The sequence below is a fragment of the Coregonus clupeaformis genome, unplaced genomic scaffold, assembly GCF_020615455.1.
Source record: "Coregonus clupeaformis isolate EN_2021a unplaced genomic scaffold, ASM2061545v1 scaf1288, whole genome shotgun sequence".
Taxonomy (NCBI): Eukaryota; Metazoa; Chordata; class Actinopteri; order Salmoniformes; family Salmonidae; genus Coregonus; species Coregonus clupeaformis.
Window position 1 is genome coordinate 115,031 of NW_025534742.1, and position 19,970 is coordinate 135,000.

General features: G+C 43.6%; 1 protein-coding gene across 1 annotated transcript in view; it reads left to right on the plus strand.

The window, feature by feature from the left end:
* The window catches only part of LOC123486592 (ABC transporter G family member 20-like), a 52,408-nt gene that overhangs the window by 20,364 nt on the left and 12,074 nt on the right, over positions 1-19,970 (plus strand). Inside the window, exons 7-15 of the mRNA XM_045217957.1 lie at positions 2,776-2,850; positions 9,149-9,329; positions 9,886-9,982; positions 10,168-10,336; positions 11,057-11,157; positions 17,011-17,081; positions 17,508-17,557; positions 17,686-17,742; positions 19,699-19,769. Of these exons, the coding sequence (XP_045073892.1) occupies positions 2,776-2,850; positions 9,149-9,329; positions 9,886-9,982; positions 10,168-10,336; positions 11,057-11,157; positions 17,011-17,081; positions 17,508-17,557; positions 17,686-17,742; positions 19,699-19,769 (872 nt within the window). The remainder of the gene's footprint in view (positions 1-2,775; positions 2,851-9,148; positions 9,330-9,885; positions 9,983-10,167; positions 10,337-11,056; positions 11,158-17,010; positions 17,082-17,507; positions 17,558-17,685; positions 17,743-19,698; positions 19,770-19,970) is intronic.

The window sequence follows — 19,970 nt, forward strand, 5'->3', positions numbered from 1 at the left end:
TGACAGACAACGACCTGCTGACAGACAACTACCTACTGACAGACAACGACCTGCTGACAGACAACTACCTACTGACAGACAACTACCTGCTGACAGACAACGACCTGCTGACAGACAACTACCTGCTGACAGACAACAACCTACTGACAGACAACGACCTACTGACAGACAACTACCTGCTGACAGACAACGACCTGCTGACAGACAACTACCTGCTGACAGACAACAACCTACTGACAACTACCTACTGATAGACAACTACCTACTGACAGACAACAACCTACTGACAACTACCTACTGATAGACATGCCATATGTTTTCATATCTGCTTAGAGGTTCATTTGAGCAAACATTGGTTGTCTCTATACTGTCTCTATACTCTATAACAGTCTCTATACTGTCTCTATACTCTATAACAGTCTCTATACTGTCTCTATACTCTATAACAGTCTCTATACTGGATCTATACTCTATAACAGTCTCTATACTGGATCTATACTCTATAACAGTCTCTATACTGGATCTATACTCTATAACAGTCTCTATACTGGATCTATACTCTATAACAGTCTCTATACTGTCTTTATACTCTATAACAGTCTCTATACTGGATCTATACTCTATAACAGTCTCTATACTGTCTCTATACTCTACAACAGTCTCTATACTGGATCTGGAATCAAATGTTTAATGTTTGGTGACAGTATAGAATGTCACCTTTTATTTGAGTGTATTTTAATACATATCTGTTTTACCGTAGAGAAATGAAAGCACTTTATGTATCTAGTCCCCCCATTTAAAGAAGTTCCTTGCACACAATGACTACATCAAGCTTGTGACTGTACAAACCTTTTGGATGCATTTTAAGTTTGTTTTGGTTTCGTTTCGGATTACTATCACGTTTCAGGAGAAGACCCAGATGCAGACAGTGTCGAAGTAACAAAAGTTTATTACAAAAACAGGGAGCAGGCAAACGACAGGTCAAGGTCAGAGGTCAAGGTCATCCAGATCAGAGTCCAAAAGGTACAGAACGGCAGGCAGGAGACAACGGGCTGTGAGACATGGGTTTGATCCTTGACACATGTAAAGTGGGATGTATACGGAGGGTACGGGGAAACAGAAGACGAACAGCAGAGGGGCTAATGATCTTGGAGATGAGGAAAGGGCCGATAAACCGGGGGGAAAATTTGCGGGACACCACCTGGAGGGGCAGATCTCGGGTGGACAGCCATACCTTCTACCCGAGATGATACCGGGGAGCCGAGGTCCGGTGGTGGTCCGCTTGTCGTCAATACCTGGAGGTGGTCTTGAGAAGAGCCGACTGGGCTGTCCTACAGGTACGACGACAGCGGCGGACAAACATCTGGACCGAGGGTATGCCGACCTCTTCCTCTTGCTCTGGGAAGAGTGGGGGCTGATAACCAAGGGAACACTCAAAGGGTGAAAGACCCGTGGCAGAGCAGGGAAGGGTGTTGTGGGCGTATTCGACCCACACTAGTTGTTGGCTCCAGGTGGTGGGGTTGGCGGAGACCAGGCAGCACAGAGTCGTCTCCAGGTCTTGGTTAGCTCGTTCCGACTGGCCGTTGGACTGAGGGTGGAAACTGGAGGATAGGCTGGCCGACGACCCAATGAGTGTGCAGAACACCTTCTAGAACCGGGACGAGAACTGAGGACGCCGGTCGGAGACCATGTCCACTGGGAGTCCATGGATCTGGAAGACGTGCTGCACCATGAGCTGGGCCGTCTCTTTGGCGGACAGCGAGAAATGCCCGACAAGTTCCTGACTCTCCAGCGAAGCGTTCCGGGGGAGGTAAACAGGGTTCTCGGTAAACCGGGGTGGCCGGGGAGGCCACACTGCTAATAGCTGGGTTACTGAGGGGCTGGGAGGTTATCGTCGTGGTAGGCTGCCTAACAGACAACCTGCGGAATTGCTCCAGCAATGTGTTAAATGCTCGGTCATGGCGTTCGGCCAAGGACTGGAACCCTTCCATGAGACCACGAAGCAACTCCTTGTGCCTTCCAATGATGGCTCCTTGGGAGGAGATGGCGTTGCGGAGCTGGTCCGAGTCTGCCTTTGTCAGTCATGGCCAGTTCGTACTATCACGTTTCAGGAGAATACCCAGATGCAGACAGTGTCGAAGTAACAAAAGTTTATTACAAAAACAGGGGGCAGGCAAACGACAGGTCAAGGGCAGGCAGAGGTCAGTAACCCAGATCAGAGTCCAAAAGGTACAGAACGGCAGGCAAGCTCAGGGTCAGGGCAGGCAGAATGGTCAAAACTAGAAAACAGGAACTTGAAAAAGACAGGAGCAAGGGGAAAACGCTGGTAGGCGTGACGAAACAAAACGAACTGGCAACAGACAAACCGAGAATACAGATGGGGAAGATGGGCAACACCTGGATGGGGGTGGAGAAAATCACAAAGACAGGTTAGGGTTAGGGTTTAGGGTAGGGGTTATGGTTAGGGTTTAGGGTAGGGGTTAGGGGTTAGGTGAAACAGATCAGGGTGTGACAATTACATTTTGACCAATAGGAAAGTTGACATGATGACTGGCAATGAGCCAAGCCTTCATATTTATACCATGAGCCAGAGACCTTACCAGTCACAATAAACCTGTCCTCACCTGTCAAACTAAAACCAGTCCTACCAGTACAAATATTTTATGACTAAGGCTATCTCTTAATTCATCTTTCCTTGATTCCTCACATTCTCTCTCCTCGCCTCCTTCCTCAAAACTCCATTTGGAATGACCCTGCTGTTTTCTATCTCTCCAGGTGGGTCTGATGAGGAATGGCCGACTGTTGGCCGAGGGGGAACCAGAAACCTTGATGAAACAGAACAGTGCTGCAGTGAGTAGCTAACAACATTGTATACAATTTACTTTTACGAAGATTCTGTACATTTCTCACTTTATTCAGACAGTTGGAAACAGAGGGGTGAGACAGGGGGACAGGCAAGCGGGAGTACAGTAGGAAGGGTGGAAGCGGGGATTGAACGGCGGTATATATTAGGGTATATTATATGTGACTGATGCCAGGAGTGTCACCACTAGACAACCGGCTCTGCAGGCAGTAGCCCTACATTGACCCTATTGCTTCGCCTACCATCCACCCACCCACTGCAGACTCTGGAGAAAGCTTTCCTACAGCTGTGTGAGATGTCTGACTGTTGACTGCTTTCCCAGTAGGCAAAATTATATTGAAAAGACGTCTAAAAAAACGTATTTTCCAGACGTTAAAGCTTTGTTCATTTTAGGTTCTGAAGGAAAGGTGAAAATACATATTTTCCGGACTTTTAAAATACGTATTTTCCGGACGTTGAAAAGTCTTATTTTCCAGAAGTGGAATTCGGGTTCATTTTCGGTTCTAAATTAAAGTTGAAAATATGTATTTCCGGATGTTGAAAATACGTATTATCCGGACGTTGAAAATATGTATTTTCCGGACAGTTCTGAATGAGTTGAAGAAACGTAATTTTGGTCATTGATTTAAACTGCACATACTGTACATTCTCAATTAAGTTAGCATTATACCAGAATAATACTTTTGTTATCCATTTAATGTAAGAAAGAGGAGCCAACTGAAGATTGCAACATAGAATATTTCTTATTGCTCCAATCTGTCATGGTCACTTATGTTAGCTTTTTCAAAAGCTTTAAAACTGGCAGCAATGACATTTCAAAGTAGTCCAACAAATGGAATAAAGCAACAGACCACTTCAACTACAATAACATTCTCAGTAACGGTTACATAAATGTTTTTTTTCTTGCTATGACTTTGATATGTTGTTGTTTATCTACCATAGTTGAATGCACTGACTGTAAGTCACCCTGGATAAGAGCGTCTGCTGAATGACCAAAATGTTCATGTTAATGTAAATTATTCTAATGCACTCCGCCCCAAAAGAAGTACACATTTGGTTGGTCCGGACCAGACAAATCATAGACGTCTAGGCTATGTTTCAAAAGTTTGGACAGCACAGTACAGTACGGCACAGTTCAGTACAGTAGAGTACAGTACAGTACGGTACGGAGTACAGTAGTCTAATTCAGTACAGTAGAGTACAGTACAGTTTAATTCAGTACAGTAGAGCACAGTACAGTTTAATTCAGTACAGTAGAGCACAGTACAGTTTAATTCAGTACAGTAGAGCACAGTACAGTTTAATTCAGTACAGTAGAGCACAGTACAGTTTAATTCAGTACAGTAGAGCACAGTACAGTTTAATTCAGTACAGTAGAGTACAGTACAGTTTAATTCAGTACAGTAGAGCACAGTACAGTTTAATTCAGTACAGTAGAGCACAGTACAGTTTAATTCAGTACAGTAGAGCACAGTACAGTTTAATTCAGTACAGTAGAGCACAGTACAGTTTAATTCAGTACAGTAGAGTACAGTACAGTTTAATTCAGTACAGTAGAGCACAGTACAGTTTAATTCAGTACAGTAGAGCACAGTACAGTTTAATTCAGTACAGTAGAGCACAGTACAGTTTAATTCAGTACAGTAGAGCACAGTACAGTTTAATTCAGTACAGTAGAGCACAGTACAGTTTAATTCAGTAGAGTACAGTAGTTTAATTCAGTACAGTAGAGCACAGTACAGTTTAATTCAGTACAGTAGAGTACAGTAGTTTAATTCAGTAGAGTACAGTAGTTTAATTCAGTACAGTAGAGCACAGTACAGTTTAATTCAGTACAGTAGAGCACAGTACAGTTTAATTCAGTACAGTAGAGTACAGTAGTTTAATTCAGTAGAGTACAGTAGTTTAATTCAGTACAGTAGAGTACAGTACAGTTTAATTCAGTAGAGTACAGTAGTTTAATTCAGTACAGTAGAGCACAGTACAGTTTAATTCAGTAGAGTACAGTACAGTTTAATTCAGTACAGTAGAGCACAGTACAGTTTAATTCAGTAGAGTACAGTAGTTTAATTCAGTACAGTAGAGCACAGTACAGTTTAATTCAGTACAGTAGAGTACAGTAGTTTAATTCAGTAGAGTACAGTAGTTTAATTCAGTACAGTAGAGTACAGTACAGTTTAATTCAGTACAGTAGAGCACAGTACAGTTTAATTCAGTACAGTAGAGCACAGTACAGTTTAATTCAGTACAGTAGAGCACAGTACAGTTTAATTCAGTACAGTAGAGCACAGTACAGTTTAATTCAGTACAGTAGAGTACAGTAGTTTAATTCAGTAGAGTACAGTAGTTTAATTCAGTACAGTAGAGCACAGTACAGTTTAATTCAGTACAGTAGAGCACAGTACAGTTTAATTCAGTAGAGTACAGTAGTTTAATTCAGTACAGTAGAGCACAGTACAGTTTAATTCAGTACAGTAGAGTACAGTAGTTTAATTCAGTAGAGTACAGTAGTTTAATTCAGTACAGTAGAGTACAGTACAGTTTAATTCAGTAGAGTACAGTAGTTTAATTCAGTACAGTAGAGCACAGTACAGTTTAATTCAGTAGAGTACAGTACAGTTTAATTCAGTACAGTAGAGCACAGTACAGTTTAATTCAGTAGAGTACAGTAGTTTAATTCAGTACAGTAGAGCACAGTACAGTTTAATTCAGTACAGTAGAGTACAGTAGTTTAATTCAGTAGAGTACAGTAGTTTAATTCAGTACAGTAGAGTACAGTACAGTTTAATTCAGTAGAGTACAGTAGTTTAATTCAGTACAGTAGAGCACAGTACAGTTTAATTCAGTACAGTAGAGTACAGTAGTTTAATTCAGTAGAGTACAGTAGTTTAATTCAGTACAGTAGAGCACAGTACAGTTTAATTCAGTACAGTAGAGTACAGTAGTTTAATTCAGTAGAGTACAGTAGTTTAATTCAGTACAGTAGAGCACAGTACAGTTTAATTCAGTACAGTAGAGTACAGTAGTTTAATTCAGTAGAGTACAGTAGTTTAATTCAGTACAGTAGAGCACAGTACAGTTTAATTCAGTACAGTAGAGTACAGTAGTTTAATTCAGTAGAGTACAGTAGTTTATTCAGTACAGTAGAGCACAGTACAGTTTAATTCAGTACAGTAGAGTACAGTAGTTTAATTCAGTAGAGTACAGTAGTTTAATTCAGTACAGTAGAGCACAGTACAGTTTAATTCAGTACAGTAGAGTACAGTAGTTTAATTCAGTAGAGTACAGTAGTTTAATTCAGTACAGTAGAGCACAGTACAGTTTAATTCAGCACAGTAGAGTACAGTACAGTTTAATTCAGTAGAGTACAGTAGTTTAATTCAGTACAGTAGAGTACAGTACAGTTTAATTCAGTAGAGTACAGTTTAATTCAGTACAGTAGAGAACAGTCTAATTCAGGAGAGTAGAGTACAGTACAATTTAATTCAGTAGAGTAGTACAGTACAGTTTCATTCAGTAGAGTACAGTAGTTTCATTCAGTAGAGTACAGTAGTTTCATTCAGTAGAGTACAGTAGTTTCATTCAGTAGAGTACAGTAGTTTAATTCAGTACAGTAGAGCACAGTACAGTTTAATTCAGTACAGTAGAGTACAGTAGTTTAATTCAGTAGAGTACAGTAGTTTATTCAGTACAGTAGAGCACAGTACAGTTTAATTCAGTACAGTAGAGTACAGTAGTTTAATTCAGTAGAGTACAGTAGTTTAATTCAGTACAGTAGAGCACAGTACAGTTTAATTCAGTACAGTAGAGTACAGTAGTTTAATTCAGTAGAGTACAGTAGTTTAATTCAGTACAGTAGAGCACAGTACAGTTTAATTCAGCACAGTAGAGTACAGTACAGTTTAATTCAGTAGAGTACAGTAGTTTAATTCAGTACAGTAGAGTACAGTACAGTTTAATTCAGTAGAGTACAGTTTAATTCAGTACAGTAGAGAACAGTCTAATTCAGGAGAGTAGAGTACAGTACAATTTAATTCAGTAGAGTATAGTACAGTACAGTTTCATTCAGTAGAGTACAGTAGTTTCATTCAGTAGAGTACAGTAGTTTCATTCAGTAGAGTACAGTAGTTTCATTCAGTAGAGTACAGTAGTTTCATTCAGTAGAGTACAGTAGTTTCATTCAGTAGAGTACAGTAGTTTCATTCAGTACAGTAGAGTACAGTAGAGTTTCATTCAGTACAGTAGAGTACAGTTTAATTCAGTAGAGTACAGTAGTTTAATTCAGTACAGTAGAGTACAGTACAGTTTAATTCAGTACAGTACAGTACTGTGCTCTACTGTACTAAACGACTTTTCTTTCATGTACTGTACTCTGCTGTGTAAAATGTACTGTACTCTGCTGTGCTATACTGTACTGTAAAGTACTTTACTCTGCTGTGCTTAACTGTACTGCGCTATCCAAACTAGTAAAACATAGATGTCTATGATTGGTTCAGATTTGGTCCGGTCCAAACCTGACCAAAAATGAATGTCCGTGAACGTTGAAATCAAGGCCGGTCTGGACAGCACAAAAAAAGACGACTTAGTTGGTTCTGTGTTGACCACTTACAGTGAGGGGGAAAAAGTATTTGATCCCCTGCTGATTTTGTACGTTTGCCCACTGACAAAGACATGATCAGTCTATAATTTTAATGGTAGGTTTATTTCAACAGTGAGATACAGAATAACAACAACAAAATCCAGAAAAACGCATGTCAAAAATGTTATAAATTGATTTGCATTTTAATGAGGGAAATAAGTATTTGACCCCTCTGCAAAACATGACTTAGTACTTGGTGGCAAAACCCTTGTTGGCAATCACAGAGGTCAGACGTTTCTTGTAGTTGGCCACCATGATGCACAGATCTCAGGAGGGATTTTGTTCCACTCCTCTTTGCAGATCTTCTCCAAGTCATTAAGGTTTCGAGGCTGACGTTTGGCAACTCGAACCTTCAGCTCCCTCCACAGATTTTCTGGCTAGGCCACTCCAGGGCCTTAATGTGCTTCTTCTTGAGCCACTCCTTTGTTGCCTTGGCCGTGTGTTTTGGGTCATTGTCATGCTGGAATACCCATCCACAACCCATTTTCAATGCCCTGGCTAAGGGAAGGAGGTTTTCACCCAAGATTTGACGGTACATGGCCCCGTCCATCGTCCCCTTGATGCGGTGAAGTTGTCCTGTCCCCTTAGCAGAAAAACACCCCCAAAGCATAATGTTTCCACCTCCATGTTTGACGGTGGGGATGGTGTTCTTGGGGTCATAGGCAGCATTCCTCCTCCTCCAAACACGGCGAGTTGAGTTGATGCCAAAGAGCTCGATTTTGGTCTGATCTGACCACAACACTTTCACCCAGTTCTCCTCTGAATCATTCAGATGTTCATTGGCAAACTTCAGACGGCCCTGTATATGTGCTTTCTTGGTCAGGGGGACCTTGCGGGCGCTGCAGGATTTCAGTCCTTCACGGCGTAGTGTGTTACCAATTGTTTTCTTGGTGACTATGGTCCCAGCTGCCTTGAGATCATTGACAAGATCCTTCCGTGTAGTTCTGGGCTGATTCCTCACCGTTCTCATGATCATTGCAACTCCACGAGGTGAGATCTTGCATGGAGCCCCAGGCCGAGGGAGATTGACAGTTATTTTGTGTTTCTTCCATTTGCGAATAATCGCACCAACTGTTGTCACCTTCTCACCAAGCTGCTTGGCGATGGTCTTGTAGCCCATTCCAGCCTTGTGTAGGTCTACAATCTTGTCCCTGACATCCTTGGAGAGCTCTTTGGTTTTGGCCATGGTGGAGAGTTTGGAATCTGATTGATTGATTGCTTCTGTGGACAGGTGTCTTTTAAACAGGTAACAAGCTGAGATTAAGAGCTCTCCCTTTAAGAGTGTGCTCCTAATCTCAGCTCGTTACCTGTATAAAAGACACCTGGGAGCCAGAAATCTTTCTGATTGAGCGGGGGTCAAATACTTATTTCCCTCATTAAAATGCAAATCAATTTATAACATTTTTTACATGTGTTTTTCTGGATTTTTGTTGTTGTTATTCTGTCTCTCACTGTTCAAATAAACCTACCATTAAAATTATAGACTGATCATTTCTTTGTCAGTGGGCAAACGTACAAAATCAGCAGGGGATCAAATACTTTTTTCCCCTCACTGTATCATATCAACCCTTGACTGTGTTATAAGTGTGTGTTGTTCAATTGACTGTGTTGTCTATCTCCCCTGCTGCCCTATCCACCCACTGCAGACCCTGGAGAAAGCCTTCCTGCAGCTGTGTGAGACCTCAGACCAGGTGAGCTCCAAACACTGCACCTACCCTCAGGGCGGGGTTCTAGAGAGCAGCCAATCACTCGAGGGCGGCCCGGAAGAGAGTCTGCCAATCCTGGGTGTCGGGCCGGGACCAGTAGAAGAGCTGCCCAAATACTCAGGTAAATGTAGGATTGCAATATTCCGGAAACTTTCTCGAAATTCCTAGGTTTTCCGGAAATCCCAGTTGGAGGATTTCAGGATTCCTGGTTGGAGTATTCCCTCCTAGCTTACTCTCTTCTGATTACGGAAATCATGATGACATTGGATGATTTGACATTTCTCTGGAAACTGATACCATAACTACAGTGTTTCAGCTATTGTCTTTGATTTCCTAAGATATTTGATACTGTGTGTGTGTGTGTGTGTGTGTGTGTGTTGGGTTTTACTATCCTTGTCAGGACCAGAAGTCCTCACAAGGATAGTAAAACAAGGGAAATTCGGACAAGTGGGGACATTTTGTCAGTAAAAAGGCTATTTTAGGGGTTAGGTTTAGGGTTACAATTAAGGTTAGCGGTTAGGAGTTAGGGTTGGGTTAGGGGTTAGGGGTTTTGGGGTTCAGGTAAGGGTTAGGTTAAGGGTTAGGGTTAGGGAAAATAGGATTTTGAATGGGAATCAATTGTTTGTTCCCCACAAGGATAGTAAAACAAACGTGTGTGTGTGTGTGTGTGTGTGTAGCGGACTGGAAGGTACGAGTCAGGCATGTGATGCCAAAGTGGAGGAACATAGCAGCTCTGATTATCAAGACCACGGTGAGGATGAAGAGGATGCCCGGGTGAGGAGGATGATGAGGATGAGGATTCATTAAAGGATTAGAATGAGCTGGAGGAAGGCAGACAGGATGATGATGAGGATAATGATCCCGGAATCTTCCAACCACAATTTCTGGAATACCTGGTAATTCTGGGAAAAGTTGGCAGAATTTTGCAAACCTAGTCTGATTGCATTGTATCTGTCCAGGTCCCTGTTTTTCCAGTTCCTGCTGCCAGTCATGCAGATCTCTCTGATGTGTCTGTGTATCGGAGGAGACCCCAAAGGAATACAGGTGGCTGTGGTCAACAATGAGACCTCCTCCAGCTCCTTCAGCCAATCCCTGCTCTCCTTCCTGGACAACTCAAGCGTGCAACAGGTACTGGACCAATCAGTTGTTAGTTAGTCAGAGAGACTTTGCTCCGGGGTGAAGTTTCCCCAAGGTAAAAATCTAGGATCAGCTTCCCCTCTCCCAATACTAATTAAAACCAAAAAAAATCTATGTTGTGTGTTGAGTTATTACAGTACGGTGAAACAGTTTGAGTAGATGGCACATGGCACAGGGTCTTCTATCTACCACACTGGAGTCCTGGTCAGATGTAGTGCACTAGATGGACCAATAGGGTGTAATTTAAGACCTAGCCATAGTCACTGAGGGTGTCCCCTGTCACTCCCTGCCCTAGGTGAACCTGTCCCATAGTCACTGAGGGTGTCCCCTGTCCCTCCCTGCCCTAGTTAAACCTGTCCCATAGTCACTGAGGGTGTCCCCTGTCCCTCCCTGCCCTAGTTAAACCTGTCCCATAGTCACTGAGGGTGTCCCCTGTCCCTCCCTGCCCTAGGTGAACCTGTCCCATAGTCACTGAGGGTGTCCCCTGTCCCTCCCTGCCCTAGGTGAACATGTCCCATAGTCACTGAGGGTGTCCCCTGTCCCTCCCTGCCCTAGGTGAACCTGTCCCATAGTCACTGAGGGTGTCCCCTGTCCCTCCCTGCCCTAGGTGAACCTGTCCCATAGTCACTGAGGGTGTCCCCTGTCCCTCCCTGCCCTAGGTGAACCTGTCCCATAGTCACTGAGGGTGTCCCCTGTCCCTCCCTGCCCTAGGTGAACCTGTCCCACGCCGATGCTTTTGCAGGGGCCTATAACGGAGAGTACTGGGGCGTCATCGGGTTTGGAAAGAATTTCACCAGCTACCTGACCAAGAGGTGAGCCCTACCTCTGGACCTGTCTCTTGTCTTGTCTCATCTTCTCCCCTTGTTCTTCTGTTCTGTTCTCCTCTCTTCTGTTCTCCTCTCTTCTGTTCTCCTCTCTTCTGTTCTCCTCTCTTCTGTTCTGTTCTCTTCAGTTCTGTTCTAATTTGTTCTCTTGTTCTCCTCTCCTCTTACCTCTTCTATCTCTTCTCTTAAATCACTGTCCATTACTTGTGATGCTGTTGAACCTTAAGGCCACCAGTGTCTAGATTCTTCCCTAGAGCTTAATGGGAACCTGTGCACCTTCCAGCTGCCAATGTGACAAAGCATTCCACTGTCTTGCACACACACACGGACACACACACACACACACAGACACACACACACGGACACACACAGACACACACACACGGACACACACACACGGACACACACACACACGGACACACACGGACACACACACAGTGATGTAAACAAGGCATCTAACATGTGATGATGACTATCTGTGGTGAGGAAGGGTACAGTAATATATCTTCAGGAGCCAATCACAGCACTACAGTCACCAGTATGTCTATCTGTGTCAGTGTGTATCTGCATGCATGCCTCTACATGTGTGTGTGCGCGCGTGCACGTGTGTGTCTTACATCAGCCGTGAAGTGGAAAGTCTGGTCTTGCCTGTCGATCAGGGTCACACACACCTAGCTAGCTTACTGCATGCACACACACACACACACACACACACACACACACACACACACACACACACACACACACACACACACACACAGTCTTTTACAACTAACCTTGCGGGGACACACAATTCAGTCCCATTCAAAATCCTATTTTTCCCTAACCCCTTACACTAAACCTAACCCTAACCCTAACCTTAACCCGAAAACCTAACCTTAACCCTAAACCTTACCCTAGCTCCTAACCTTAAAACTAACCCCAGCTCCTAACCTAACCATGACCCCAAACCTAATTCTAACCCTAACACTAATTCTAACCTTAACCCTAAACCCCCTAGAAATAGCATTTGACCTTGTCGGGACTAACAAAATGTCCTCAGTTGGTCAGATGTTTGTTTGTTTACTATTCTTGTGGGGACTTCTGGTCCCCCACAAGTATAGTTAAACACATCCACACACACACACACACACACAGTGTTCTGTATCATGTCTCTGTGGTGTGTGTTGTATTGTACAGGATCCTTACTCATAACAAGATGGCGTAGCAGTGCGGTCGCTTTTATTTCATTGTCCCTGTGTAAATATCCCGTTTCTTGTTTTTTTGTCTATTTTGTATATATTTCTCAATTTTTACTTTTCATTCTTTAACTAAATATACTTCCTGCAACCCGCCTCACCCAACGTGGAAAGGATTCTATTATTTATTTATAACTTTCATCAAGAACCTTAAGCTGAAACTAGTGTAGCTGCAACTGAATGGCTACTTGCTATTAGTCACCGTTAGCGTCTTCACCATTGTCCGTGGCCTACACTATCCACCAGCCAGCTCTAGCTCTAGCCTGGACAATTCGTCGGCCAGTCTGCACAGCGTGCTATCGACCCAGAGCTTATTGGACTTTCTGCCAGAATCACTGGACCCTAGCGCCGGATCATCGCAACCAGCTAGCTAGCTGCAACCTGTTGTTGGCTAACTACCATTGCCCTATAGCAAGCACCAGTTAGCCTTGAGCTAGCCTCAGGCCCATCTCCCGGCTATCTACCTCTCTGTCAACCGGACGGGACCTCCTAGTGTTGACACTGAGCCCCGCCGATCCAACACGACTGGTTTGCCGACGAAATCGTCTGATGTGGTTTCAACAGGCTTCCCGTTGCGACGACCACGAAGATCCATCTGCCAGCCCCGGCCCGCTAGCACACGCAAACTACAACTGTGCTCCCTGCTAGCTGTGCTGAAGCACCAATTTGAACTGCTCTCGGACTCACATATTGCTGTTCACTGGACCTTATGATCACTCAGCTGCACAGCTGATGCCTGCTGGACTGTTCCTTTACACGGTACCCTGTCCTGTTTATTCTGTTTAGCCTTAGCCCAAACGTTATCGCTATTACCAGTTGTTGTCTTAGCTCTCTCTAATAACACCTGTGACTGCTTTATGCCTCTCTCCCATGTCAATTATGCCTTGCCTATTGCTGTTTGGGTTAGTTCTTATTATACAATTTCACTGTAGAACCCCTAGTCCCTCTCAAACTGCCTCAAATAGTTCCTTTGTTCCACCCCCCATACACGCCGAGACCGGCTCAATCGGTGCCTCCAGTGATGCTATCTCTTTCATTGTTACCCAACGCTTAGGGTTACCTGAACTGTACTCATATCCTTCCATATCCTTTTCTGTACATAATGCCCTGAATCTTTTCTACAACGCCCGGAGAACTGCCCCCTTTATTCTATGTACCCAATGCACTAGAAGACCAGTTCTTAAAGCCTTTAGTCGTATCCTTATTCTAGTCCTCCTCTGTTCCTCTGGTGATGTAGAGGCTAACCCAGGCCCTGCAGCCCCCAGTATCACTCCTACTCCCCAGGAGCTATCATTTGTTGACTTCTGTAACCGTAAAAGTATTGGTTTTCTGCACGTAAATATCAGAAGCCTCCTTCCTAAGTTTGAGTTATTCACTGCGTTAGTACACTCCGCCAACCCTGATGTTCTAGCAGTGTCTGAATCCTGGCTTAGGAAGGCCACCAGAAATTCTGAAATTTCCATCCCCAACTATAACATTTTCCGTCTAGATAGAACTGCCAAAGGGGGTGGAGTTGCAATCTACTGTAGAGATAGCCTGCAGAGCTCTATCACACTATCCAGGTCTGTACCCAAACAGTTTGAGCTTCTACTTCTAAAAATCCACCTTTCCAGAAATAAATCTCTCACTGTTGCCGCTTGCTACAGACACCCCTCAGCCCCCAGCTGTGCCCTGGACACCATATGTGAATTGATTGCCCCCCATCTATCCTCAGAGTTCGTACTGCTTGGTGACCTAAATTGGGATATGCTTAACACCCCGGCCATCCTACAATCTAAACTAGATGCCCTCAATCTCACACAAATTATCAACGAACCTACCAGGTACAACCCTAAATCCGTAAACATGGGTACCCTCATAGATATCATCCTGACTAACTTACCCTCTAAATACACCTCCGCTGTCTTCAACCAGGATCTCAGCGATCACTGCCTTATTGCCTGCGTCCGTAACGGGTCCGCGGTCAAACGACCACCCCTCATCACTGTCAAACGTTCCCAAAAACACTTCAGCGAGCAGGCCTTCCTAATTGACCTGGCCCAGGTATCCTGGATGGATATGGATCTCATTCCGTCAGTAGAGGATGCCTGGTTGTTCTTTAAAAGTAATTTCCTCTCAATCTTAAATAAACATGCCCCATTCAAAAAATACAGAACTAAGAACAGATATAGCCCCTGGTTCTCCTCAGACTTGACTGCCCTTGACCAGCACAAAAACATCCTGTGGCGTACTGCATTAGCATCAAATAGCCCCCGCGATATGCAACTTTTCAGGGAAGTTAGGAACCAATATACACAAGCAGTCAGGAAAGCAAAGGCTAACTTTTTCAAACAGAAATTTGCATCCTGTAGCACTAACTCCAAAAAGTTTTGGGACACTGTAAAGTCCATGGAAAATAAGAGCACCTCCTCCCAGCTGCCCACTGCACTGAGGCTAGGAAACACTATCACCACCGATAAATCTACAATAATCGAGAATTTCAACAAGCATTTTGCTACGGCTGGCCATGCTTTCCACCTGGCTACCACTACCCCGGCCACCAGCTCTGCACCCTCCGCTGCAACTTGCCCATGCCCCCCCCGCTTCTCCTTCACACAAATCCAGACAGCTGATGTTCTGAAAGAGCTGCAAAATCTGGACCCCTACAAATCATCTGGGCTAGACAATCTGGACCCTTTCTTTCTAAAACTAGCCGGCGAAATTGTCGCAACCCCTATTACTAGCCTGTTCAACCTCTCTTTCGTAACGTCTGAGATCCCCAGAGATTGGAAAGCTGCCGCGGTCATCCCCCTCTTCAAAGGGGGTGACACTCTAGATCCAAACTGTTACAGACCCATATCCATCCTGCCCTGCCTTTCAAAAGTTTTTGAAAGCCAAGTCAACAAACAGATCACCGACCATTTCGAATCCCACCGTACCTTCTCCGCTATGCAATCCGGTTTCCGAGCTGGTCATGGGTGCACTTCAGCCACGCTCAAGGTCCTAAACGATATTATAACCGCGATCGATAATAGACAGTACTGTGCAGCCGTTTTCATTGACCTGGCCAAGGCTTTCAACTCTGTCAACCACCGCATTCTTATTGGCAGACTAAATAGCCTTGGTTTCTCAAATGACTGCCTCGCCTGGTTCACCAACTACTTCTCAGATAGAGTTCAATGTGTCAAATCGGAGGGCCTGTTGTCTGGACCTATGGCAGTCTCTATGGGGGTGCCACAGGGTTCAATTCTTGGGCCGACTCTTTTCTCTGTGTATATCAATGACGTCGCTCTTGCTGCTGGTGACTCTCAGATCCACCTCTACGCAGACGACACCATTTTGTATACATCTGGCCCTTCATTGGACACTGTGTTAACAAACCTCCAAACGAGCTTCAATGCCATACAACACTCCTTCAGTAGCCTCCAACTGCTCTTAAACACTAGTAAAACTAAATGCATGCTCTTCAACCGAACGCTGCTTGCACCCGCCCACCCGACTAGAATCACTACTCTCGACGGGTCTGACCTAGAGTATGTGGACAACTACAAATATCTAGGTGTCTGGTTAGACTGTAAACCCTCCTTCCAGACTCACATTAAGAATCTCCAATCCAAAGTTAAATCTAGAATCGGTTTCCTATTTCGCAACAAAGCCTCCTTCACTCATGCTGCCAAACATGCCCTCGTAAAACTGACTATCCTACCGATCCTTGACTTCGGCGATGTCATTTACAAAATAGCCTCCAACACTCTACTCAGCAAATTGGATGTAGTCTATCACAGTGCCATCCATTTTGTCTCCAAAGCCCCATATACTACCCACCACTGTGACCTGTACGCTCTTGTTGGCTGGTCCTCACTACATATTCGTCGCCAAACCCACTGGCTCCAGGCCATCTATAAATCACTGCTAGGCAAATCCCCGCCTTATCTTAGCTCATTGGTCACCATAGCAACACCCACCCGTAGTCTGCGCTCCAGCAGGTATATCTCACTGGTCATCCCCAAAGCCAACACCTCCTTTGGCCGCCATTCCTTCCAGTTCTCTGCTGCCAATGACTGGAACAAATTGCAAAAATCTCTGAAGCTGGAGACACTTATCTCCCTCACTAACTTTAAGCATCAGTTGTCAGAGCACCTTACCGATCACTGCACCTGTACACAGCCCATCTGAAATTAGCCCGCCCAACTACCTCATCCCTATATTGTTATTTATTTTGCTCATTTGTACCCCAGTATCTCTATTTGCACATCATCTCTTGCACATCTATCATTCCAGTGTTAATACTAATTGTAATTATTTTTGCACTATAGCCTATTTATTGCCTTACCTCCATAACTTGCTACATTTGCACACACTGTATATATATTTATTTATGTTGTATTTTTTGACTTTGTTTTGTTTTACCCCATATGTAACTCTGTGTTGTTGTTTTTATCGCACTGCTTTGCTTTATCTTGGCCAGGTCACAGTTGTAAATGAGAACTTGTTCTCAACTGGTTTACCTGGTTAAATAAAGGTGAAATAAAAATAAATAAATAAATGTATCTGTGGTGTGTGTTGTATTGTACAGGATCCTTACTGTATCATGTCTGTTCTGTGGTGTTGTTGTATTGTGCAGGATGACCCAGCGCCAGGTCTCTAAGGAGGTAGTGGATGGAGGATCGGCGCATGTCTGGCTGGACCTGACCAGTAAGCTCTCACTCCACAGTCTGCATTAAAGGACTATTGGCATGTAAAATTGTTCCAGAATGTACCTTCAAATAGAGTAGAATAGAATGCTGATAGAATAGAATAGAACACTGTTAGAATAGAATAGAATGCTGATAGAATAGAATAGAACAGAATGCTGATAGAATAGAATAGATAGTTTGGCTGTGAAATTGACCACTAGGTGGTAGTGTAACTGTTTTACAATACTGTGTGGGTCTTCTGAATGATGGCTCATCTCCCAAATGATGGAAATGGCTTTTGAATGCTTTTCAGAGTAGATTATTGATTGGTTTTATTCCATATACTGTAAATGTTCAAATCAATTAAATGGATCAAACATTTTTCAAGTGATGATAGTTAGACTTATGGTGACATTGTTTTAACCTTTTAATGTATTTTCTACAGATCGACAAATCGCCTTAATGCTTCAGAAAAAAATTCACGATGCCTTTGAGGTACACCAGAGTTCCCTTTTCTTTATCTTGTTATTAGATGACAAATGATACTGTTTTAGATGAGTTATCTGACTTTGAGTGTTAGTGTTATTATTTCTATGGCTTCTGGCTCTCTGTTCCCTCCTCAGGGTTTCGTCCAGTATAAGATGGGTAGCAGGTCTTACCTGCTCTCTCTTCCTGTCAAGGTATGACAATCCCCTTAACCCTGTCTGCGTCCCAAATGGTCCATAGGGCTGTGGTCAAAAGTAGTGTCCTATGTAGGATATAGGGTGCCATTTGGGATGCAGACCCTATGTTGATAGTATTTTGCCATCCACATCCACTAGCCTTGCTAGTTTCTGATATAGACAAGTTGTTGTCTTCCCAAGACCACAATGTAACCAGTATTGTTGAATGTATATGTTTTATCCATTCCTGATGAATACACAGATGTACAGTGGGGAAAAAAAGTATTTAGTCAGCCACCAATTGTGCAAGTTCTCCCACTTAAAAAGATGAGAGAGGCCTGTAATTTTCATCATAGGTACACGTCAACTATCACAGACAAAATGAGAAAAAAAATTCCAAAAATCACATTGTAGGATTTTTAATGAATTTATTTGCAAATTATGGTGGAAAATAAGTATTTGGTCAATAACAAAAGTTTCTCAATACTTTGTTATATACTCTTTGTTGGCAATGACACAGGTCAAACGTTTTCTGTAAGTCTTCACAAGGTTTTCACACACTGTTGCTGGTATTTTGGCCCATTCCTCCATAAAGATCTCCTCTAGAGCAGTGATGTTTTGGGGCTGTCGCTGGGCAACACAGACTTTCAACTCCCTCCAAAGACTTTCTATGGGGTTGAGATCTGGAGACTGGCTAGGCCACTCCAGGACCTTGAAATGCTTCTTACGAAGCCACTCCTTCGTTGCCCGGGCGGTGTGTTTGGGATCATTGTCATGCTGAAAGACCTAGCCACGTTTCCTCTTCAATGCCCTTGCTGATGGAAGGAGGTTTTCACTCAAAATCTCACGATACATGGCCCCATTCATTCTTTCCTTTACACGGATCAGTCGTCCTGGTCCCTTTGCAGAAAAACAGCCCCAAATCATGTTGTTTCCACCCCCATGCTTCACAGTAGGTATGGTGTTCTTTGGATGCAACTCAGCATTCTTTGTCCTCCAAACACGACCGAGTTGAGTTTTTACCAAAAAGTTATATTTTGGTTTCATCTGACCATATGACATTCTCCCAATCCTCTTCTGGATCATCCAAATGCACTCTAGCAAACTTCAGACGGGCCTGGACATGTACTGGCTTAAGCAGGGGGACACGTCTTGCACTGCAGGATTTGAGTCCCTGGCGGCGTAGTGTGTTACTGATGGTAGGCTTTGTTACTTTGGTCCCAGCTCTCTGCAGGTCATTCATTAGGTCCCCCGTGTGGTTCTGGGATTTTTCCTCACCGTTCTTGTGATCATTTTGACCCCACGGGTGAGATCTTGCGTGGAGCCCCAGATCGAGGGAGATTATCAGTGGTCTTGTATGTCTTCCATTTCCTAATAATTGCTCCCACAGTTGATTTCTTCAAACCAAGCTGCTTACCTATTGCAGATTCAGTCTTCCCAGCCTGGTGCAGGTCTACAATTTTGTTTCTGGTGTCCTTTGACAGCTCTTTGGTCTTGGCCATAGTGGAGTTTGGAGTGTGACTGTTTGAGGTTGTGGACAGGTGTCTTTTATACTGATAACAAGTTCAAACAGGTGCCATTAATACAGGTAACGAGTGGAGGTCAGAGAAGCCTCTTAAAGAAGAAGTTACAGGTCTGTGAGAGCCAGAAATCTTGCTTGTTTGTAGGTGACCAAATACTTATTTTCCACCATAATTTGCAAATAAATTCATTACAAATCCTACAATGTGATTTTCTGGATTTTTTTCCCTCAATTTGTCTGTCATAGTTGACGTGTACCTATGATGAAAATTACAGGCCTCTCTCATCTTTTTAAGTGGGAGAACTTGCACAATTGGTGGCTGACTAAATACTTTTTTTCCCCACTGTACTGTGCATAGGGAGAAAATATTTCACTCACTATTTCTGTGTCACATTTCTCATTTTTGAACACCTTTTGCTCACTATTTCTCTTTGTCACGTTTCTCTTTCCAGTTTGAGGAGCCCATCTATGGCAGCCTGAACTCAGACTTCACCACGTTTGTGACACCAGGAGCCGTTCTGAGGTAGAGATCTGAACCTAGTCAGCATTACTGAGACAAAGATAATAACCTGTTAAGATACTGTATGTCATGGTTTCCCTCCTCTCTCTCTCTCTTTCTTTTTTCTTTCTTTCTCATTCTCTGTCTCTCTCTCTCTCCTGTCTCTCTCTCTCTCTCTCTCTCTCTCTCTCTCTCTCTCTCTCTGCTCTCGCTCTGGCTCTAGCT